The 25,091-nt window shown below is 44.4% G+C and overlaps 1 protein-coding gene across 1 annotated transcript; it reads right to left on the reverse strand.

Annotated features, from left to right (window-relative positions):
- Positions 1-315: 315 nt before the first annotated feature.
- PXDC1 (PX domain containing 1) lies at positions 316-24,112 on the reverse strand. The gene is made up of 5 exons (XM_050321530.1): positions 23,631-24,112; positions 10,533-10,624; positions 10,132-10,249; positions 6,262-6,373; positions 316-1,963 (listed from the first exon to the last, which is right to left on the reverse strand). The coding sequence occupies exons 1-5, from the start codon at positions 23,884-23,886 to the stop codon at positions 1,846-1,848; spliced, it is 696 nt and encodes a 231-aa protein (XP_050177487.1). The 5' UTR covers positions 23,887-24,112; the 3' UTR covers positions 316-1,845.
- Positions 24,113-25,091: the final 979 nt, after the last annotated feature.

Below are 25,091 nucleotides of genomic sequence, written 5' to 3' on the forward strand. Positions count from 1 at the left end.
AAATTTACCTTTAAAATTTACCTATACAATCTGCTTTATTTTCAAAAAAATAATTGCCAGATTTGATTTCACTGATGGTCTTGAAAATGCAGAATTCCTCCACTAAACTGAATGGCATTAAACCACACACACCTAGACACAAGACCAACAGCTAGGCAGAGAGTTTTCATATGGATACACACCATGTCTACAGTATGAGTAGCACATGGAGCACAGAAATTGCCAAAACTCATCCTGTTTCCAAAACTACAAGAGAGAGGATTAGGCATGTCTGGGAAAGTGCCCTCAAATGAAAAGAAAAAAAAAGCCACAAAAGAAGCCACTGTTTTAAGCAGCAGAAGTGTACTGAAGGTGAGTTATATTTTATTTTATTTCATTAAAATATATTTTAAAAACATACTGTGTAAAAGAATTAGGATCCTCAATAATTTATTATTTACATTAACAAATTCTGTTTGACTGTTATTCTACAGATAGAAACGAAAAGTCTGCAGAAGGGAGTTGTATCAGCTTCTTTGGGACCAAGCAAGCCTCTTTTCCAAGAAACCCATCCAAAACACATTCCTTCCCATTTCAATCCCTTTGAATTCAGATTTGCAAACAGATCACAAAAAGCTCAATGAGAGGTCATGTTGGCAAGTGTTAAGCACTCATAGTGACAGCAAGAACTTCAGAGTGCAAGAGAGACTCTGAGGAGACTTTACCATCACACTAGTCAAGAGGCTGCATAGTCCAATCCCACTCTTGCTCCCACTGTCCTATCTCTGCTGAAATCCATGGCGTTACACTACCCCTCCAGTCAGATCTTGGAAAGCTAGACAGACTCCTTGAGACTGGTTGGCAGTGGAGAGAGTGTTTTTCCTACCACCGTAGACACACTACAGCTTATCAGTCTTTTTCAGTCCAAATACAACATAAATCTTCCTTCCCAACCCCTGGGAAGAAATATGCATAGGGAATTATCTCTCTGATGTAAACAACTGTAAGCACCATTCACATATGCTGGTCCACATTAAAAAAAAAAAAAATTATATCAAAGTGCCTGCCATAGCCTTGACCCTTCTTAGCAGAGCAGCTCAGCTCTCCCATCAGCTTTCGAGACTTCTGAAATCATATGGGTACACAAACATCATCCACAGTCCATTGCAATGCCAGCTGCTGCCTGCTTTACTATTCCAGGAAAGAGCAGTCGCCCTTTCAGTGATTATATAAAAGCCCATGACTAAAAGAAGTAAAGCCATCAGCTCATGTGTTCTGTTTCCTGGAGGCACTCAATGGTATTTCTGACATCTCGTGTAAGGCACCAATCATCCAGTAGCTGAGCAAGAAGCGACCCACAAGACCTCCATTAAGCAACCCCAGAGGGAACTGACAAAATTCAGCTGCTTTGCTTGTCTTCTTGCTTACACAGCATAAAAAGCGTGGTCACACCATCTGGGGAAATTTCTGTTGGTATCCTAAAAGAGGAAGCCTCAACTTGCACTGCAAGACAAGGAGCACGGCTGACAACATACTATAGCACAAGTTTCTGATGGCTGCATCAGAGTGGCAGTTCCCACAGACACGGCAGAGATTTCCTTGAGCCCCAAGAGGCCTCTGCTGCCTTGCTTTCACAGAAAACAAGTCTGTTGTCAATGGCAAAGCAGTTACCTCCTTACAAGATGTCTCCATAACACACAACGGAGGACCACACTACAAAATCAGCTTTGTGGCGTACTTGCTGCAGCTTCTCTTCTGTTGGTCTTGTCTGCACAGCCTTATTCACAGAGATGCAATGCCAGAGATAGCAGAGCCTATAGATGAAGAGGTTGGCTGGATGCTGGCTGACTGCATCCCTGAGCAGCCTCAGTCCAGAATGTCGGTCTCAAATGGAACCAGGTGGTAGTACGTCAAATTGGTGACATAAGCTGTTGGATCATCACTGTCTTCTAGCTCTGAGGTAAAGTCACTAACACTTTCGAACCTAAGGAGAAATGAAAAAGAAAAACAAATACCAAAAGGCATTAAGTCATTAGTGTTCATTCGGAAAATCAGAGTCAAAGGAATTGGAAGAACAGTACTAAGGGAAAGGGAGAAGTACTTGGAGCTGATTTCATCCACACCTCCTCTTCCTCCTTCTTATACCCATGTGTATATGAGTAAACCATAGGCCAATGAGAACCATGGTACATGCAAGCAAATAAATCTTGTGACTGCTGACTTTCAAAGCTGCTAGTGAGGAAGGAAGGAAGTGAGCCTTGGAAAAGTGAATCATGCAGTTGAAGTCCACATCCTTCTATTTTTTTCCCCCAGCATGTAGCAACAACACGAAATGTCTCAGTTCTCACGCAAAAGTGAAAAGGGAACTGCCTTTGTTTCCCATCTGAATTTGGACTCTTACCCTTTTACTTCACAGGTATCTTCTTTTGGTTTTTGTAAGAGACCAAATGTCTAACACAAGTAGGAAGCTATGACTACAGTGTCCTTTCTCCAGAGCCTTGCTGTCCTCCCTATGGCACAAAATTTAAATTTTGGCAAGCAGAGAAATCCCAGATGTAAAGAGGTTTCAAATTTAGTTTTACTTGTTTTGGTATTTTCCCTCCCACTTCCCAAATCCTATGTTATAACCTGAACTTTTGCAAGGATTACCCACTGTCTCACACCTACTCTCAACCAGAAGGCATCAACTTGCTAAAACCTACACCTTCCTCAATTATGCACATTTCCATTCCAAAGAGGCTTGAATTTCTGCAGTAACAGACATTATCTTCTTCCTTGATAGCCTAGCAGTTAAAGGCAGTCACTCCAGGCCAAGGATTAAATTTCATCTCAGTTTTAGAAAGGGATTTGAAGAACGGTTAAGTTTCTTTTTCTCACACTCTCTTTAATATTTTGAAAGAACTTTCATTCACTCTTATAGAGTGAGAAATAAAATAAAATAGAAACTGAAAAATTACACAAGATGGAAAAAGAAATCCTAACTTAGCTCTGACTATAGCATGTGTTTTTAACACCTTTTTAGGCTGGCCTACTTCAGCTCTCTGAATGGCAGATTAAACAGATGAGCTTTAAAAGAATTAATATTTAAAACTGCATCTCACTAGCATGCAAACTAGTTAAGACTCCTACCTAAGAGTTGCTTAGGTAAGTGAAGCATCTGCAGACATCCCTCTAAACTCACCCTAGAGAGTGACCTAAGAGTCAGGTATTTCAGAGGACCTGAAGAAGAGTGGTAGGATAAATAAAGAGAGAAATCTCCCACTCCCATCTCTTCACGAAACTTTATTTAGAAGCATCATGGGTTATTGATAGCCTGGTCTACACATCCTGTAATGTATGGCTGTAATTCTGTCTTTTCCATACTCCTGCCTGATCCTTCTCATTTCTTTTTTTTAACTATGAGAACCACAACATTTTTTTGAGCAGAAATTCGTAGATTTTCTCCTGCAGTGCTGTTGCTATGCTCTTTGCTTTAAATGAAACAGAAATGAGACTGAACTTTGAATGTTTATTACCCTCATTCCTCCACTCCCTTCAGGCTATTTGCTTCCCTGCATGTGTGGCAACATGTGCAGAAGGGAGTAGACTTGGTATCTTGCAAATACTTCACAGATCACGTTGTGCTATCTTATGCACTGCTAGTGATCCAGAAACAACAGATTATGAAATACCAGTGGGGCAGACAGAATGAAGAAAGCGTAAGAGGAGTCAAGAATGCTACTCAGATTCTGCTCTCTTTCTCTTGTCAATAGTATAAAACTAGATTATTACAACTGAAAGGTCCCACAGATTTTGTGGTTCTTCAGGATCACTGATAGGTTACTATAACCAGAATGTGAGGTACAAAGCAGTGGCGTTCAGATGCTGTGGTTAAGCAGAAAGCTTTCCTTGCCACCAAAAAGGAAGTGTGTGCACAGAAGTCTGCAAAGCAGCACTCTAGAGTGCTCATACAAAACCAAACCCAATGAGCCAGGACTGTTTACTACAGTTAGCAGTGTATAGGGCACCCAGCAGTCAAAACCCTTTCGTGCTGTTACCAGCAGGTCTGTTTCTCAAAATAAACTCTGCAAGCTACTATGGACCTGCAGATTCTTAAATGCCCAAACTGCTACTCTTGCTATTTTTTCCACAAAGTACCTTGACACACATACTGTCTTTCACAAGAGCCTACTTCTTGTGCTGTAAGACAGACTTCTTTACCATTTTAACCTGTGTTAATGCAGTAGAGAAAGAACGCCTGGAAAAGCTGCCTGCCATGGGCAGGGACATCTTCCAGTAGACCAGGTTATGCAGAGCCCCATCCAGTCTGGTGCTGAATCCCCTCCTCTGCCTGTATGGGGAGTCCACAAGCTGGGAAACCTGTTCCAGTGCCTCACCACTCTTATAGTAAAGAATTTCTTCCTAATATCTAATCTAAGCCTACCTCCCTTCAGCTTAAGGCCATTCCCCTTTGTCCTATTACCATAGAAAATTTCTGCTTTAAAAAAAAAAAGTTCAATTATTTACAAAATAGCTGTGCTACACTGGTGTCATTATCTCCTGGCTATTACTTCTTGGCTATAAAATACAGCTATGGAACGGGAAAATTCAGGCCACCATTTAAAACACACATTTGAAACTTACTAACTTCTCGACTCTTGACTTCATGTCCTTCAGGAAGTCAAACCACAAATGCACAAAGTCAGGCTGTTACTCTAGATTTACTGCTTCCACCACAGTTTCTGGGAGGCCATGCCCACAACACAGCTTTTATCATATTAGTATTTTCTGGCCTTAATTGTCTCTGACTTCAATGGGATGACAGTCAGATGATGGCAGTTTCTGACCTCAGGCTAGTAAGTTTTGCTTGGGCTGCACAACATTTTTCAAATCAAAAATAGTTTATAAGCATTTTTTTAATCGAAATTTTTTAAATATTCAAAATAAGAAAGGAAAAGGCTTTCTTTAGTAATTTGCTCTTATTATTTGTCACTCTCAGTTTTAAAGAGTGATCCACTGAGAAGTATATCAGATTTAATTTCCAGACAATGGCCTTACAAAATTACCTCTAGTGTGCCATTTCAGCCTCATTAATACAAGCTTATAAGCTTAAATGTTGTTAGCAAGGTCAAGGTTCAAAACACTAAGTGATAAGTTAATAAAAAGACTTCAAGAAGTGACACTGGGGCCAGAGATACACTCCAGCTTCTGATAAAATCTTGTCAAGCTCTAAACCTTGCTACAGACTGTCATTTACCACATTTAAAATGTGGCAAGACAGATCGCTGCTTTGAAAGATAAAGGATCCATAAGGCTTTTAGTATTCTGTTTCCATCATTTTGACTGGTCTAATGAAAAAGCAGGTAATGTTTCTCATCAAAAATATTTAAATGCTTCACTACCTGGAGTTCATTTAAAATATCAATCACCTGCTATGACAGAAATCTGTGCAAATTTCCATCAATACCCATAAGTCACTGACTTAAGACCGACATGAATCACAGAATTGTTAGGGTTGGAAGGTACCTCTGGAAATCATCTAGGTCAACTCCCTACCAAGGTGGGGACACCAAGAGCAGGTGACACAGGAATGCGTCCAGGTGGGTTTGGAATGTCTCCAGAGAGGGAGAATCCTCGCCTCCCTAGGCAGCTTGTTCCAGTGCTCTGCTCTCCTCAATGTAAATAAGTTCTTCTTCATGTTAAGGTGGAACTTCTTGTGCTTTGGTTTATGGCCATAAAAGCCCTACTAGTTACAGGACTCTGACCCCACAATACATCCATGCATTAGGAGCAGAATTTACCAATAAAACTAGTCTAAATTCCCTTTCCCCTAATGAAATACATGTGCTCCACCAAATCCCAGCGGACCTTTGTTCAATTACGTTCAGCGGTGTCTTCCCTTCTGAAAACAGTGTTTTGCTTCCTGAACATCCTACTACCCTTTGTAGTAGGGTATACCATATCTAAGGATGTTTGAGTTTCCAGATTTGGGCTCAAAGCAGCTCTCATCATAGTCATGGGAGAAAGAAAAAACTCTATTCTCACCTGGCAGGATCCCTATGATAACCACAGTTCTTTTTTCATACGGAGGATTGAGCTCCTTGGCATCAATCATTCTACCATTTTATCCCTTTTAACAAGAAATTGCTGTGAAACGTTAGCAATCAGGCCCAGTAATCTTTAGCCCATCAGAATGACAGCTCTACCAGTCTTACTCTTAGACAATAACATTTTGCTAGAGGGGAGGGAAAGGTACAGTTTACCCGAAGATGATGGCATTGCTCATGCTCAAACCCCACTTACAAATGTTCTGCTGAATCTACATCCAGGTGCTTCTCTTTTCCATTAGGTATACTGTGGTCAATGACTATTGTTTCAGTGTTGGCTAAACAAAATCCATTTGATCGCATGATTTCTGTTGGGAGAAGAAAGAAAGCATGATGAAAAAAAAAAAGCTAGAAAATAACTGCGTATCATATGTAATTGACATGGCTATGAACTGAGACGTGTGCATGACACTGAAAATCTGCACATGAAAGCAGGAATGAAGAGTTGGTTTCATAGCTTCTTACGTCTGCAAACTGCCAGTGCTCAAGCAATTTTATTCACCTAATCAATTCATGACACAGAGCATCTGAAGCAACTAGCACTACCAAAACACAATAGTATTTTTTCTAGTCAGTCCCAGGCTTAAGCCAGTTAAGGAAAAATAAAAAGACAGAAAAAGGGAAATAAAAAGTGGCCTTCCAAGTTAATTCACCCACCAATTTCAAGTCATGTAAAGCAATATCATGTTTTACACTGCCTTTAGCCTTGTTTATTTTTCTCACTGTTTAAGAAGCCTCCAATACAGAATATCTGAAATTTACACCTGATTCCACCAACTTACTACCATGGGGAGAACTGATAATTAGAATAGTATTTGATGTGAACGAGAAGTTAATCCACATCTGCGCTGTACAGAAAGTCAAACTAGGCAAGTCACAAGGATGTCTTTTGGCCACACAATCTCAGATTAAGCTAGAAATATCACAAAACAAATATACATCTTTTAAAAAATCAGCACTGACTTAAGTAGGATGACTCTTGATCTGCCTCAAGGTACAGTGGCCCTGTGAATGAACCTTTCATTCTGAGCACAACAAAAGGAAAATAGCCTGTGGCAGAAAATATGGTGGGCAGAAAACACACAAACAAATTTCAGTTATATATACACTTCAAGTAGTGAACAGGAGATGAGATAGGAGAAAGAAGGCAATTTTTTAACATTTGCATGGTCCTAAGGTAAAGTCAGAACTGACTTCAATATATTTTTCTTGAGAGTCATCTTCGACATTCAGTCCACATTTTACTGCAACTCACTTCAGCAGAATATGTTTGAGGGTCATAAAAACAGTGAGTCCCAGCAGAATCACACTTCACATTACTTATCTTGAGCAAACATTGAACTGCAGAATAAGATTTATACCATAAATTCAAATTCATCTTTCATCTAAGAGGGCAGCCCCTTCTCTCCTTCCCATCACCTACCACTGTGAGCAGGACCATGTGGGGGACAATTTGTGTTTTCCAGAGAATACATTTTTGCCTGCTTTTCTAAGACTGCAAGCCACGTAGAAAGCTGCTGCACTATGATTAACACAAATGCTGGTGTTTTCCTGGTGTCCTTGACATGACCTAAGAGTTACAGCATTTCACTGCTTTACACGTTATCATTTACTGCCATCTACTGACAATGCTGCCAGACACTGAACCATTTCCAGTGTGCAACGTACAGACGAGGAAATTATCAATTAACATCAAATTTCCACCTATATTTTTACATTATTTGCAGCAATCACTCCAAAACTAATAAACACAAGATGCTTTTTGGATAGCTGCATGGGTAGCAGAATTTTCCTCTAATTAACTACATATGACTCGTCTCTATGAAAACTAATTGAGAATTGAAACAAAACCTGCTATTATTCAGCTAACACAGTTTCCACAGCTCCTCTACATACATGTTGGCAGGAGGGTTCCCTTTGCTGCTAGCCTCTGCCCATCAGACAGGCCCCCTTGCTCTGAATTTAGCTTCATCTTGACTGTCTTCTCTGTGTTGTACCCACTGTGTACCATATTCAGTCATGCACACAGAGTACATATGCCCAGGGGGGGTACATGCCTTCCCAAAAAGTATATGAAACCCTTCCAAACAGCAAAAAGCTCGAACCAGAGAAATGCTTCAGCCTCTAACCTATGAAATTCCAAATACATTTATTCTTGATATTTGCTATTTGCAAAAGAGCAAGATATTATTGACAGCAGCCACCCCCCTGAAACATTTTTATAGCATTTAGTTTGGCGTTCCTTCACTTCACAAAATGGGCAGGATCTAGGACCCACTTTGCAGCTCTGGTCTCACAGAGTAGCAACGTACTTCAGACAAAACCTGTTAATATGCTCTCAAGGGTCAGTGCTGACAACATGACCTGGCCTTCAGGAGCAAAGCCAGTAACCACGGTCAGCCTTTGGAAGAACATATGCATGAGGAATTTTATGTCAGGTTTCCACATCAATTCAAGACATCATCCAAACCTCCCTAGACAAAAGTGGCAAGCGAGATAAATGTGTTGGCTCTTGTTTCTTGCTCCCAGGAAGCCAGACCTGCATCACCCCACTTTGCAGTGTGTCCCTGGGGGCTGCTCTTTACAATCCCTGAGCTGTCCCACAGCATGGGCTTGGGTGGGTCTGCGAGAAAGCATGAGACTAAACTGGCTGGCAAGACCATGCTTCTCGCTGAGTCTCTGTATTACACACTACTCTTCTAAAGAGTTATTGGTGGGGTTTTAAACCATCTTCCATTTAATTAAAAAAAATATTTAACAGAGGACAATTCACTTAGAACCAGAGCTAAGGATCAATTACAAATAGTTTACCCTATGTATAATAACAACTTTTAAGACACACTGTTTACACTTTTAGCATATTGACATGCTGACTGGCCATTAACAGATACATCATTAGTACCAAAGAAAACTGATACCAGTTTCTTGCTAAACAGTTTATGCATTTTGGAGCACTATGTAGTATTTCACTTCAATTAACTCTGTGAATAAGCTCTTCTTGTGACACAAAACCAGTAGTCGACATTAGGCTCAAACAAAATGTTTCAGTATGGAAATACAAAACCAAGCACACCAGAAGTTCACAAACCTTTTAACAATGGTCAGTAACAGATGAAGAGGGGAAAAGTTAAAAGAATAGGCAAGGATAGAGTAATACTACTCTCCACAATCCTCACTAGCAATCTGTGGTTTAGAAACTTTCTACGCCTCCACCTGTGACAGGTTTCAATGTACTTTTCCTCCACTTGCTTATCTAATTCCTTTTTTGAAGTCACTTATGCTTTCAGTTCCTCCATATCCTATGACAATGAGTTGCACTCCTCAACTATGTTCAATACGGAAAAAAACCAATATTATAACCTTTCATTTGTTTGCTTAAAGCCTGTTGTCTGTCAACGATATTGGATGACCTATAGCTCTTGTTTCAAGAGAAGTGCAGGGTACTGAGTGCCTTCTATTCACGGTTTTGTGGATTTCCATCACACCCCCACTCTCGCCTCTTCTCATAAGTGAAGTGTTTTTCTTTATTTAACCTCTTCCTTAGAGAAGCTGCTCAACCGCTTGAGTCCTTGTCCTTTATTTGTGTAATTTTAAATTCTATTATATCCTTTCTGAGATGAAGAGACCAAAATTGTTCATAGTGTATTCAAGATAGGGTTGTGCTCCTCTCCTCTGTTTTCACCTCCTTTCCTAAAAATATCTAATATTCTCACTGCTGGCTTTGTTCACCACTTGGCACTAAGCTTACATTTTCATAGAACTGTATCAATAGCCTCAAAATCTTCTTAAGTGGTAAAAACACTATCATATGTGACAATACACAGTAAGGACTGCATTTTCCTCACATCACTTCTTTGCATTCATCACCCTCCATTTCACCTGCCACTCTATTGCCTGAATACATGTTGCATAGTATCTCAAGGCTAATTATATGTTCCATATCATAAAGCAGACTACTGAGAACTATCTTTTGAATTGCTGATAGAGAAAGAATAAGGGAACAGCAAATAAAGTAATTTTCATTCTGCAATTCTCGTGTCAACTGCAGGAAGCTAACAACTCTTACCTGATATTTTAACTGGACTTTGAAAATTTGGCTGAATTTTATGGACATTGTCATTTTTCAGAACTTGGTCCAAAGGAGATCTCTCAAAGAATGTGAGGACAACTTCAGATCTTGAATACTTAAAAAGAGAGAGAAAAAAACATACATCATTTTTTACCAGTGGTTTGCTTTGTCCCCCTTCTCTCTCTCCACCCCTTTCTAGTATGACAGAAAGACTTATTACAAGCAACAGCTTGGAGGCATCGTACACAGTTCTGGCCCTCAGTATTTCTCCAAGATACTCAATAAATTGCTGCTTCTTTCAGAGTTTGGCAAAGCCCACTACTTTCTAATCTGCATGAGAGTGCATGTCACCATAAGGAGTCGTCAAGCTGGGCTAAATTGGAACTTGGCTTACTCACCTTCCAGGGCATGTTTATAATAGTTTTCAGAAGCTTTTCCACTTCATTAAGTCTGGCTTCTATATCTTGGGCTTCTTTTATTGTGATGAGCCCTAGAAACAAGGTAAACAGATCATAAGCATACACAAAAGCACACTTACACACATTTCAGTAGCCAGAAGCAGCCACTCAAGATGTGAACAACCTCAAATATGCCTCCCAGAAATGTCTTTTAAACCAACTGATGGTAAAGAGTGCACCCCAAACTGAGGTGGGTGCAGTTACAAGCAGAGTTGCAGGCCTGACACAAACTCAGCTGTTTGTGATCATATTTAGGAATTGCAAGACAAGCAGAAGTAGAACCACCTACTCCCTCACCCACAGTTTTGCTACACAGCATTCCCAGCAGTGATAATCAAACAGCCTGTTTTCTGCTTCCAAGAACCATTATTCATCTTTTTTTTTTTTCCTGTCAGTAAAAAGTAAAAGAAAACCCAAGAAAACAAAAAAATACAACCCACAGATAAGAAGACAAAAATAAACACAAGCTAAACAGAAGGCTTTGAGGACAGTTTTGTATTTCTCTGAATGTAAGCCCCAGTGAGCGCCCCAAGGAAAATTTCTCAGTATCATGTTCTTCAAGTGCAAGACCACTATTTGGATTTCTTTTTTTTCCCCTATAATCACTGAATTACCACAGTGCTGCTGAAGGAATTAAAATGGGAATTTTACTGTCCAGTGTCCAGAAGGACGGATTACAAAGCAATTTTGAATTGCTCAGTATGGCGATCTTCAACTGTAATGGTGTATTTTCTATGTATAACCTGCAGGACATCTGTAACTTCCCCCTCCTCTAGCAGACTAAGAGAAACATAGCACGGGTTATATGCATGTACAGGGAATACAAGGAGAAATAAACTCCAAAATCTCACATTCCTCTAACGGCCCTTCTATTTCTGATATTTGCACCTACTTTTTCTAACTCAATCATCATTTAGCCTCTACATTTGTGCATCTTTTCCAAGGAGCAGGATACACACGTGAAAATTAAATACCTGAGACAAATTATTAATTTTAACAATCCACAACAAACAAACAACAACAACAAACCAAACCAAACCAACCAACCAACCAAACAAAAATGGGGGGGACACGAGAAGAAGCCCCAAAAACCTACAAAAAGCAGGAGCAGGAAAAGACCTGAAAAATCAAAACCATCAAAACTGCAAATATGCAAAGCAGTCTTTGAGAAAGCACTTCAATATACTAAAATTGTGCTAAATTAAGTGCATCTTCATCTCCCTATTCTAAGGACAAATGTACATGAAGAACCATAAACATGCACAGCGTGGGAACATCCATAGTTTCAGTCTGCATCAGTCCCTGTTGTTTGCCACCAACGAGATATGATCCCATACAAACTTTTCAGACAAAAGCGTGACTTTGAAGCTGTCAGCTCTCCTCCAGTTACAGCTCTAAATAGAACAGAGATTGTTTCCAAAGCAACCGGGTTTACTTGATGGATGCCCCACAAAAGTAACCTGTTTGTATAAGCCCTTCTCTTGCTCAACGAGTCCTTCATTTTGCCTATTTGTTTTCAGCATCACTATCACTTCATCCCAGTACAACTCCCTGCCTCTTCTAACAGCACAGCAATGTACACCTGCAGGCATATAAGGAAGTCAGCGTGTGTTTTGCTTTGAATGGTTACACTACGGTCAGGTAGCTTTGCATGGAAATTCTCTGAAAGGCTGTAAATGAGAAAAAACTCTTCTGCATGGGTCCACAGATTGCATTTTAGCTGGGTTGTGCTTCACATTACAGACCTGAATTGCAGACCAGCACCTTTCATCTTCCTAACTACTGGGTGTGACCAGGCCTGGGTGGATCTGCTTTGCCCCTCCGCAAATATGTTCCCATCCCACACCTGAATGACATTCAAACCTTTCAATACAAGTGGTTTCATCCTCCCTAAAAAAAAGGCTCAGAAACTCGCCTATGATGTCAGAAACATGCTGCTGCCCTGCTGTAGCCCACATCACAGAAAACAGGGCCAGCCACCCTGATGCCAGCTACTGCGGGGTGCCTCCACTTCCCCTGCTGGTCATGATCCACACTGCATGAATACTGATACAGTCAGAGCAGAGACTACCTGACTGTGGCTCCCCCACCTTGTGGGTGAACATCTCATCGTCGACCCACTCAGGATTCGGCATTCAACTGCTCTCTCTCAAATCTGCCTTCGATCTTGGACCCTTTCTCAGATAAACATTTACTGTTGAAACTGGTATTTTACCAAAAAGAGGGATACTTTCAAACAAATGAAGATGTTTGGATCAGGAGGGGGAGAAAAAGAAAAGAAAAAAAAACCAAAACAAAACCTTGCCAACAACCCTGAGCATTCATCCTGTGAGGAAAACCAGCCAAGCGGTTAAGACTTTCTCTCATTAGTAATCAGGGAAAGCATCTGCAGCTCCACACGGCCTTTTTATGCTTCACCAAGAAGTCAGACAAGGCTGTCAGCCTGTTGCACTGTCACAGATCACCCCGTGGGAGGTTTCACAGCTTCCTGCATTCACCAGGAATTTCCAGTCCTGGTATATTTCCTCCTTCCAGCTCTTGGAATGACACCAGCCATGCAAACCCACACTCCAACTTGGAAACTGGCACAGACAACTTGTTACATCTGACACAATAAAAACCATTTCTTACTGAAGCTTTTAGTAATATCAAAACCAAAAAGCAGACAGCGTAGGAAGGAGAGTAAGTGATACATCTGCCTGGACAGCTTCCTATATATGTGCCTAATGATTGCAGACGCACAGCTTTGGGGTATAAAGTTGCTGACCTTAAATGAATTCCCCATACAGGGAATTCAGTTTGGCCAGGCTAAAGACTTCCTTTTCATACATCTACAACCCAAACACACAGAAACCACTTGCCTGGCTATATATACGTATATTGAAACCCGTAATTTCTTCTGCAATCGCCACAAAGTTTGTAAGGCTGTCATTTATCTTAATTCCACAAGTCTCTGTTTTTAAGAGTTAACAGATGCTTTTGTGGTTTTCTGTTAGTCATAGCCAATGATCTCACAGCCCGAGGGACTGCTCCCAACCCCACAGCCATGCAAACCAGAGCGAGGCACTGGCTGCCCAAGCAGCCAGGAGGAGTGGAGGTCCCAGTCCCTCCTTTTAGTCCCATTCAGCACTCACTAACTGGCTGCTGTCATCAACCACGGCACATACGTGCATGAGGAACATCGTGGTTTTGCAAGGTAAAGTCTCTGGTGTCAACATTGGTTTAAGGTGCTCTCACCCTCCCCTGCACCTCACTTCCTCTCCCACACCACAACACAGGGCTGCCTCTGCTTTGCCAGCACAATTAGGTGAGCAGCAGGGAATACCTCAAACCACTCTTGTCACAGGCTTCACCTCAGGAAACCCCAGACTTCACAGAAGAAACAAGAGACTGCAGGCTAGGATGCCCCATTCAAGCTCCTTTCTCACACAGACACTATACTAAGTTTGAACAGGAATCAGGATTTGTGTAAAGAAGGGTCACAGAACCACACCCAAGTTTCTTCACTTTGTGGGGGCTTCTGTCCTGCCTGTCTTCTTTCTCCTGTTTGGAAGATTTGATGAGGCAGAAAGAAAAGAGAAGAAAAAAACCCCAGAGACTGATGTAGGATCTCCAGACCCTGGAAACGCCTGGACAATCAGACACACACACACATGCCAGCTGACTCTGCAGTCAGAGCCCAGCACCCCCATCATTCATTAACCCTGACACAAATGCACCACAAGCTGGATGCATCTGGAGTGCGTGGGACTCCCTGGCCACATATGAAGCATCCATACAGCAGCTACAACATCCCCCAAGGCTGTTGTCTCTGTCCACAGACCATAAATATGTGCCTAGCCTATATTTCCATCTGGGGCTTTTACAACCCAAGAGCCCTTATTCCATTTGATGTAAAATAAAAATAAGATACCAGTAAAGCAACCAGTATCCTGGAACCAGTTGCGTTTTCTCCGCTTGTTCAGTCATGCAACACAACTGAGCTCAGAGCTGGGAAATTTGCTAGTGAGGTCATGGTAAAAGGCTGTTCTCATGCCTTTTTCTCTGCCCTGGCCCTTGTCTGACTGCTAATGGAAAACATGCACAAACTCCTCCCAGGAAAACTTTGCTCTCTGTCTTGTTACCCATACTGTGCTTGGACAATTAGCTATTACTTCAAGTGATTTAAATGCTATAAACACCTATGTTTATAGGGCTTGAGGTCAACTGGAATCCCCCTGCCTCCTATTTTTACCACAAGACCTACTGTCAAATACCACAAACTTCTAAGATTCCTTCACCCTGCACACAGGGGAGCCCACATGCTGGGTGCCGGGAGGGATGACACAGCCATACCACCTAATCCAGGGTGGCACTCACCTGCTGTGTGCATGGCCCCCACAGTCAGTGACCTCACTCAATCCCTTTGACATCTTCTCTGCTGCTTTCCAGACCAAGAGCTCCAGGCAGAGTCCTCAAGACTCCATGAAAAGGATTTGTTTGCAATTTCAGATGAAGCGTAGGTAGCAACTTTACGCAGAGCAACACGTGTTTGGAAAAGCACAGTGCCAACAGCACCAGAGGCCTGCAGCATCCTTCCTGCTCTGGGACCCTGGTGCCGGAGCAGCTGCAGGAGGCTGGGGGAGCAGGCCAGCAGCTGTGTACCTGGTATGCTGGCCCACGGTGTGGGAGAGGGGCCCAGAGCTGCAAACAGGCAGGAAACAACTCAGCAGCAGAGAACAAGCTGAGACTCAACCTCTGATGTAAACACACAAGTCTTGGTAGTGCTGTCCTATTACTGCCATGTGAGCCACCAAATCTGGAGTTAATGACATTCTGAAAACCACAGATAGTGTACCCCATGCTTCTACCACAGGAAGCAGGACAGGAATTGCAGCATGTGCTTCATGGCTCATAATGAAATCACAGAGCAGTCCTGATGATCAGTGTCCACAATGAGCACGTTGTCTCAAATATCCTACAGTGCCTTCTGAGGAAGAGTAAACTCATGCTTAAGTCCCGTATGTCTCCTGTGTCATCTTTCAGTGATGATACACAGAAGTTTGTTTTTTCTGGAGATGTGTTGCTACGTACATAGTCTCTATATATGCATGACCTCAAACTGTGGGCAAACCCTATTTCTCCGATTTGAAGGACTACAATTCATGTCTGTGGCCAGGACAGGAACAAAGAATGTCCAAGAGATACCCTACTTTCTCAAAATCGGTTCAATATGTATGGGAGGCTGAGCAAGAGCAGAAGCCAAGGTGTACTTTCTGATATGTGCAAGGTGGAATGCTGATACTCCTAAATGCTCTGTATTTTAGTAAGTACATGAAGACAAGTACTACACTGAGCCCCTCTCATCTAATCCTCTTCCCATCCCCTATAGGACAGACTCCAGACTAGGTATCAAAGGGAAAAAAGAAGTAACAAATAAATCTGGAGAGAGATCTTACTGTGTTCTGCTAATCTACCCTGCAAAAAAGATTTAAGGCCTATAGATTCAGATCTTGAGTCCATCCTTCTCTCTTGTGCACAAACCCGCAAGCAGCAGTTAGGAACTTCAAACCTTTAGGGAACACACATAAGTTGTCTTGCATGGGAGGCTGCTACTCTGCTCTTTCTCCTGATCAGACTATTGCTTCAACAGGAGATATACCCCTTTTCCCCAGTTACAGTATTCATTAACACTGCAGTGCTCAATATTTTTTATTCTTTTCCCTCATTCCTTCTTTCCCTCAGATATGTAGTAACCCATGTGTACATACACAATTCAGGATGGATCAATAGGATGAAAGTTGCAGCCACGAGAGGAGATATACAAAATCACCAAATAATGTTCAATAATGCTCAGTAAAAGAGTCTGATTTGGTTCATCCAAAGAAGGGCCAAGTCCAAATTCAGATCAGGCTGCTAGGGACCATGTTGACTTCTGAACAGACCCACAGAGAGATGTTCTACAGAAACGTGCAAGAACTGAAGCTACTCAGCTGACACGTGGGTCAGGGCTGAAAGGTGGCAACTCATCCCAATGTTTTCTGCTACTGTGCTCCTTTGTACTGCTTCTTATTTCCTTCTTCTGCTAAACTGGGCTCTTCTCAATACCACTTTAGCTGTCACTCTTCCCTGCCTCATGGCCATGATACATCGCTCTTCTTAGCAGCTGCCCCAGTAGCATCCCTCCTCCCTGAAAACACATGTTCCCTCAACCTTGCCACCTGGGAACTATGGCATTAGCCACCTCAGTGTGGATTCTGAAAAGGCCAAAACTTCCACTAACAGCTGACTCCTCTCTGATGAAGGAGAAGAGGATAAAAGGTTGTTAGAAGGGCAAAAGAATACTCAGGGGTATGTAAAGGCAGGAAATTAAAAAAAAAAAAAACCAGCATATGGGAAAGCTTGTTTCACACTATTCTTCAGTAACTCTGCAGAAATAACACCACAGGAATCCCTGATGTCCAAAGACTTGATAAGATCCAGAGAAGGGCAGATAATTACAGGCAATCAGGGATAACAGATCTTCAATTACTAGAGGCCAGGACTGTCAATTTTCTGTTCTCTGCCTGTTATTTATGCTGTCTTCTGCAGCATCTGGTTCTCATCACTGGGGGCAGGAGCTAGCTACAGCACTGGTCTGACCTAAGTCTGGCAGCTCCAGCAACTCCTCTTTGATGCCTCTTGAAATCACTACAGTCTCTACAGTCTTTACAAAGGGTTTGCTATTTATGCAATATTACTGACAAGGTTCATCTTTGTGGCATTACTGAGGGAGCAGCTAAAAGGAAATGGTGGAGTTGAAAAGAGGGGTGTATGGAGATGGACTTTTGACATTTATCACATGTTGCACTGCCCTTCTTACCTTCTTAAACTTGATGTTGAGGAACAAATTTTTTTTAAAGAGGTATCAATGCACAAAGTGCACGTAAGTCACTCCATACTTTTAGAAGTTCCAGTGGGTAGCAACAAGCATATTGAAGATAATGAGATAAATCTGTTTGATGCAGAAAGAGAGAGAGCGCTTTCAAAACACCGCCCACACTTAGCTCTAATACAGGCCATTTCTTCTTTTGCAGTTCATATGAAGCAGATGTAGGATAGGGAATAGTCCTATCCAAATAACTGTCTGACCGAAATCCCCCAGAGCAGAAGCTGTCACCATGACCGCCTGAGGACCCTGGCACACTCGAATACTTGTGCAAAGCTAGGAGGCAAGTTAAATGCTGAGAAATTCAGACCCTCAAGATGATGGGTTTTCCACACATTGTATTATTACTTATGGGATATCCCAGGATCTCTAGAGGGGAGATGGCACCTCTTGGTGGTAGAACTCAGCTGACAGGCTTTTCCCACAGAGCTCCCTGTCTTGATGCCTGATGAGCCACAAAAAAGAAGATGTAAAGAAAGAATGAGACAAAATGAATAAAGCAGTCAAAGCCTGATGAACAATGCAAGCTCCTACAACAATTTTTACTGCTGATTTCTTATCAGGTGAGAATTATCATGAAAAACATAACTCATTTTCATTCCTTTCCACCAAAATCTTCCCCCACACATTGCCTTGGTTCACCACAAAAAAGCAACTTTTGTCTAGCTTTATAACAACACAGCCAGCTTCATTTATCTCCATCATTACCAATGAACCATGAAATTCAGCTAATAAAAAAACAAACCCAGAAGCCACGAACTTAATTTTGGTTACACATTTCTGCTAGAGCCTGATAACCAAGAGCTGCATCCTTTGTCTGCCAGACAGAAGCTCTGAACAAGCTCTACTAATGAACTGTTGACAATGTCAACAATGAAAAGAGTACAATAGATGCAATGTATTTATCTATTGTCACAGCTCAGGAACAGCTGCTGTCTGTGGAAACCACTATGCTCCTTCTGTAGAACTCCCTCTTCTCATAAATCACACTCCCAGATGGTCTTGTAAACAACAACAACAACAACAACAATGCTATAATGCAGCATATAGAAAACTAAGTTATGAATGCAACATTTGCAAGCAAACACAATGTTCCTGGGCTGGCTCTTCAGGAGCTGCCTTCTGCTTTGTGCACCTCCAGCAGCAGCCCTGCAGGAGCTCACCATGTGCTTCCTGGTACACAGCCACTCGGACGGGACACAGAAAACAGCTGATCATCTGATTCCCACATGAGGCAGCCGTACCAGAGGCGGGCACAAGGCTCAGAGCTCAGCACTAGTCATCTGTGAGGAACTGCTCGGGGTCTGCTGCAGATTAAGTGACAACCTCTATGCCATGAGGCAAATTAAAGGTGCAAAGTTTCTGTAGGAAATCTCTACCACTACCAGAAAGCTTCTATGAATGGACAGAAGTTGAACACCAGCAAGGCAGAAGGCAACAGAGAAGTTCTGGAGAGCCACAGATAACTACGGATGGCAGCACGCCAGCGAGGGAAACCTGGAGGCAAAGAAAAGGAACAGAAAGCAGCTCAGGGAAAGCAACTTGGAGGAGCAGAGAGGAAATAACAGAAAGGAGAGCAAGGGGATAAAAAAGGCCACAGCAGAGGAGAATGAGTCAGAAGAGGCATGGAAAGGAGGAAAATGAGCACTTTGGGAAGAGAGGCCCATATAGTATTAAAATAAACCTGCCTGAGAATTTTTGATTTGGCAGCTCAGAGTATCAGAGGCGCAATACAAACAGTGACCCTGAAAGAGCATCTGAGCCTTTGTTCTGATGACAAAGGCAACAAACAAGTAGAGAGGAGGATTGTAACAAACCACTCTGCAACTTTATGGGCAAAAAAATTCCAAACTTCGACAGGCTGGTGATGTGGTCTTTTGCCTTCTGGTTCTGCACTTAAGAGGTTGATTCTGGCCCCCACTGAAGTCAAGGCGAGAGTGGTGCCCATGTGCACTGAATCTGAGTCATTTTAGATGAGAACCCCTCACAAGAAACATTTTAAGAAAAGGCGGGGGGGGGAGGGAAGGAGTACTTTCCAGGTTTATACCTCACTTTTTGTTTCTACTGGGTCTGTTGTAACTATTTCTAAATCATCAATTTTAAGTCAGCTTCTAAGTCCACAGCTCTGCCTTTCTCATACAAACTGATTTAAATACAAAAGTTGTTTACTTTGCATGCAGAAACATACAGTTTAGTAACATTAGGCTGTGTTCGCTGCAAGAGTGAACTAGCTTGTGTTTCTGTGATCCTCTCTTCTACATTTGCCTAGAGCAAGGGACAGGCACATTTCAAAGACAAATAAAATACAAGCAAGTTATAGGTAACATCACAGTGAATCATATTTAGTCACCCTGCAGGTATGCACATAAATAACCTTGTTTACTAGTGAGATGCCTTGTGTTATTGAATGTCCTTGGCCTTTAGCATCATAGTACACTCCAGATGCAGAGAGTGCACTTTGCCACGTGCTCTTATTAGTTATCAAAGACAAGACCAGATTGTGTGAATGCCAGACTCCCCTCTGGGACCTCCCCTCTTCTCATATCAAAGAAAGGGTAAGATTAACTGCCACTGCAGAAAACTATACCTCCCACCTTCTCCTCTGCAATCACAAAGCACTCAGCAGCTTCAGCAAGTACAGAGGGGGAGAGCATTTTGGAAGTCAGTCCAAAAGGATGAGGGGTGAAGAAAGGAATGGAGAGGATGGTTTGCTGTTGCTGAGTAAGAAAAGAAGCACACTCCTGCTCAGTATGAGCTGTTTGCTGAAGCTAACAATAAAGGTAACAACCAACTCTTTCTAATATTGCTGACTTTTTTTTTTTAAAAAACCCCACTGTTTTTCAAAGAGCTAATAACATCAAATACCTCAAGCTTTCACTCCTCAACCATATCCCTTAAATGTAGCATACTGCAGATTCACTGAGCTGTAGGATAATGCTAGTCCTTTTAATGCTCCTTAGGCAAATCTGTAGGGACTTTGGAGTCCTTCAATGCAATGCAAATTTGGTTTGCAACACTTCACCACTTCCTTCCCCCAGATAAAAGGCACAGCTGATATTCACCTTCTTTCAGAAAGCCCAAGATAAATACACACACACGTATACAAACTCACATACATATGCATATATATTTGTATGTATATAAAAATACACACAAATGTATATGACTAAATGCTAATACACGCTAGAGTGGGCTTTTGTCAGGTGTTTTTGTTGCATTAAGTGTACTGAGATTCACTGTAGGCAGAAGGACGTCTGCTTTCAAACAGGACATTAAGAAACCATGCTTACCCCACGAATTTTGTAAAGATCGGACATGCCCCATGCAATCTCTTCTTACCTCTAAAGCTTTGCATCAGTGTCACTTAATTAAATGAGATTTTTATGTTTCAACTTCGTCAAGTTACGCAAGGCTGTGGCCAGCCAATTTAAAATGTTGGTATGACAAAGTGTTCTCTAGGCAGAGAAGCACACTCTGCAAAGTCATTTTCGTTAGAGCAGGAGCAGCATAATTTTAAACAGAGTATTACTGAAATTGTGACGCATGCTGTGACTGCTTAGAAACTACTCCCAATTTTTATTCTATCTCTGTTGCAAAGTTAACCCCCACCCCCTCAACAAGCTGAATAGATCACGTGTTTATACTGGGTTTTGATTTTTCAAATCCTGAGCTGATGCTTCGCTCATTCCCAATTCTACTGAAGTCAGTACGTCTCTTCCTAAGAGAAAGGTAAGTCAGGGTTGCTGGCCCTAGGTCTTAGGCAGGCACTGAGCAATGCAGTTTGGGGATGGTTAATCTTTCCCAGTTGTTCACGCACTAATGTTTTATGCTACCTGGGACTGTCAAGTAAAGCCACTGCAAGGGACTGTAATCCCATCTGGATCGAACTGCACAAATAATGCCTCAGGGAGATGTGAAAATAGTTTAATATTTTGCAAAAGCTGTGGCAGGCCTTGAGACATGAGAGAAACCACGCTCAGTTGAGAGAGGTGCTGAGGAATGAGAATGGCTTTAGGACAAGAAGCGGCTCCTGTGCATAATGGACGGGGAGGGAGCACACTGGGAGAGGCAGGAGGCCAGAGCCAGCAAGGGTTGAGTTCATTTGCAGCCAGACCCAGCACACACTCCAGCCCAGCTGCCAAGCTACTCTTCAGAGCCCTATAAAGCCAACAAGAAGGACTGCCAGCACAATGGGAGGCCAAATTTTAGTCACAGTGAGCCTGGCAGGTGCTGTACCCTGCAGGCTACAGGCAAGCTTGCTCCAGATCTGTCCAGCATCTTCAAAAGCCAGGGCCCAGGTACCATATATATTTGAAGGCCGTGTTACTTAGAATTTGCTGTTCAGTGCCACTAAAAATTGCATTCTGAATACTTTATGCAGGGCACACACAAAGGGCAGTAAATTTTCACAATACTTTAGATCCGTGGTCAGCAACCTAATTGCGTAAGACACTGTGTGTGCCAGGCACACACCAGAGCTGACAGGTGGGGGTCTGGAATCCACAGGACCCCCCATTCCCAGCCTGCACCCAAGCTGCGGGAGACAGCCCCTCTCGGCACCCAGCCCCCGCAAGCATCTCCCATCCCGCATCGCACGCCGGAGCGGGCAGCAAGGGGATGCGGGGCTGGCAGCGCCCCGGCTGCCTTGCGCCCATTCCCGCCGTCTGCAGAGGGCACTCGGGGCCTGCGAGAGGCGGTGGAACTCCCGGGGCCGAGCTGCCACCTCCTGGCAGCGGGAACGGGAAAGCCCAGTGCCGGGGGACACACGTCGCGAAGTGGGCTGCGGCTCCCGAGATCGAAAGAAGCTAAGGAGAGGGAAAGGTACAAGCATTTTTGTGAGAGGCACATAAAAAAACCCCCACACCTACTCCACGACCAGAGGTTAGGGATCTGGCAGGACGATGGAAAAAGACCTGTCTCACTTTAAACACCCGTCAGAAAACATCCTTGGGGAGTCAGTCCGGGAGAGACAATGCCCACTCGCAGGGAACAGAGCCCGCTGTCGCACAGGGAGGGCCCAGAAACTAAGTCCGGTGGTTAACATCGGTATGAGCGGTGGAGACCCAGCCCCGAGAATGGTAAAACGCAGACCCTCTGCAAGGGGGTCACATTAGCAAGGCGAGAGGAGAAGTAAGAGCTGGGGAAAATTTCCCCATCCTCTGACAGAGGAAAACATGCACGGAACATCGGCTCCTCCCCGTTACTGTTCAATCAAATCATCTACGTGGTAGCTCAACAACTGGAGAGACTGGAAGTGCTACGCATACATCCATTTTTAGATGACCGGATGCTCTGCACCACTCTACACACTTGAAATGTGTTGGAGCAAAACGCGTAGATCTATCTAAAAAATACCTCAGTCGTTAAACAAATTAAAACCAAGCCCCAAGACGGCTTAACGGGTACATCCTGCTTCTGCACAGGGAGACCTGAGCATGGGCAACATCCCCCGAGCTGAGTTAATCCACTTCAGAAACTGGAAGGGAACAGTCTCTGACCACTGGTGCAATTCCCATTTTGCAGAAGTTATGCGAGGAATTATGCCAGCTCCCAGACTCGCTCTGTCCACTGGTAAGCGTCGCAGACTCTTTTTTTTTTTTTTTTCCCCTCTCCTTGTGGCAAACAACATACCAAGACACAGAGATTTTTTTCAGCTACACCCTTCCTCCCGCCAGCCCCCCACTAGCCCTTCCTCGGGGAGACCAGAGGCACCGGAGAGGGGCAGTGCGAACTGGGACCCCTCTGCTCGCACAGCCCAGCCCAGCCCAGCTCGGAGCCGCGCAGCGGGAGACAGAGACTGGGGTCTTCCTCCTCCGGGATCCCCCGGGTGAGGGGCAGCCCTTGACCCCCAACCGTATATTCATTAAAAAAAAAAAAAAAAAAAAAAAAAAAAAAAAAGGAAACACGAATCAACATCTCAACATCCCGGGCGGAGTTTCCGACCGCAAAACGCCTCCGTAGGTTTTCTGCCCTCCACCCCGTCCGGGCCCGCAGCGGCTCCAGCTCCTCACCCCCGCTTCCCTCCGTCCAGCGGGACCCGCTCGCCAGCCCGTCCTCCTCCGCCACCACCACCCCGGGAACCCGCCCGCCCGCCCAGCAGCGAGAGCCAGGCCCGCGAAGGCTGCCCAAACCTTGGAGCAAAGGGGAGCGGGACAGCTCGGGCCGGTCCTCGGGGAAGGAGTCGAGGAGCCGCTTGAAGAGGCGGCCGAGGTCAGAGTAGCTGCGGTGCAGGTAGAGGATGTTGCGGTCCGACCACTCGGTGCGGATCTCGTAGAACTCCTCCTCGTCGCCCCGCCGGCTGATGATGAGCCGCCGGATCCCGTTCACCCAGCAGCCCCGCACGTACATGTTCACCAGCGAAGTGCCCTCAAACACGGCCGAAGCCATCCCGCCGCCGCCCGCACATCCCCCGTCGCCGGCGCAGGGCGAAGCGCACCGCCCCGCGCCGCCGTGGCCAAGTTAAGAGGAGGAGGAGGAAGAGGAGGAGGAGGAAGAGAGAAGGGGGGTGCCACCCGCCGCACAGCCCCCCCCCCCCGGCCCGGCCCGGCCCGGCTCGGCTCTGCCCGCCGGGGCTGTGCCGCCTCCCGGCGCTGGAGGGAGGGCTCGCTAGTGCCTCACAGACGGCGGCCGGCGGCGAGGGGACGGCCCGAGCACCTCAGCCTCTGCCCCGCCGAGCCCCCGGCGGCTCTCACTCCCTCCCGGGGCGGGGAGCAGGGTGGCTCGGCCCCTTCTTCCTCGGCGCCGCAGGAAGGCAAAGCCCCTCCCGTTCACGGCGGGGGGGGCACCCCCCCAACCCTGGCTGCCCCAACCCCGGCCTCGCAGCCAGCGCTCACCCCCTCCGCCAAACGCTGCGGTCCCCGCGGGGCGGGATCCTCCTCTTCCTTCTCGGGACGGTTTCGCGGACGTAACAGACATGACGAGGAAATTTTTTTTCGCCTCCCAGTGACCCCAGAAGTTTTCTTTTCTGGTTTTTACGTGTTTTTTTTTTTTTTTTTTTTTAAACCTCCATCCCGGCCAGCTGAAGGAGGAAGAGGGGGATTGTCAGGCTGTCAGCCGCCAGCGGCGCACAGGATTGACCAGCGTCCTTCTATGCATTGGGAAACCTCAACGGAGACCCCGACAGCCGTGACTGCACCACCGGGAAGAGGGGAACCAGTATAGAGGGGGAAAGCAGGAGAAAGGAAGTATGGGGTTGGTGCCTGGGACTGCTTTGTCCTTTTAATTGCCTGGCAGGACGCCATCTCTGAGGGAGCCTCCAGCAGCATCGCATTCAGGGGGAGATGGGGAGGCCTGTGCCTACAAATACAGTCCCTCATTCCCACGGGGACCCCATGACACGCCCTGCCTTAACGCCCAGAGAGCGGGGCACTAGGAATGCTGGCAGGGGCTGCAGCAGCCAGCAGTAGGCATCTGGCAAAACCGGAGATGCACTTGTAGAGCAAGAAAGTGTGGGAGATGCCTGGATGCCTGCAAATGCCTTGAAGCTGCGGGGTTAAGATATACATACTGAAGGTGAAGCAAATGACAGCGCAGTGATGTGAGATGCATCATCCAGGATGGGATTCTACTTGAAGGCAGTGGCCTGCGGCACC

This window comes from Myiozetetes cayanensis, unplaced genomic scaffold (assembly GCF_022539395.1).
Source record: "Myiozetetes cayanensis isolate MyiCay16 unplaced genomic scaffold, myiCay2020 scf1, whole genome shotgun sequence".
Lineage (NCBI taxonomy): Eukaryota > Metazoa > Chordata > Aves > Passeriformes > Tyrannidae > Myiozetetes > Myiozetetes cayanensis.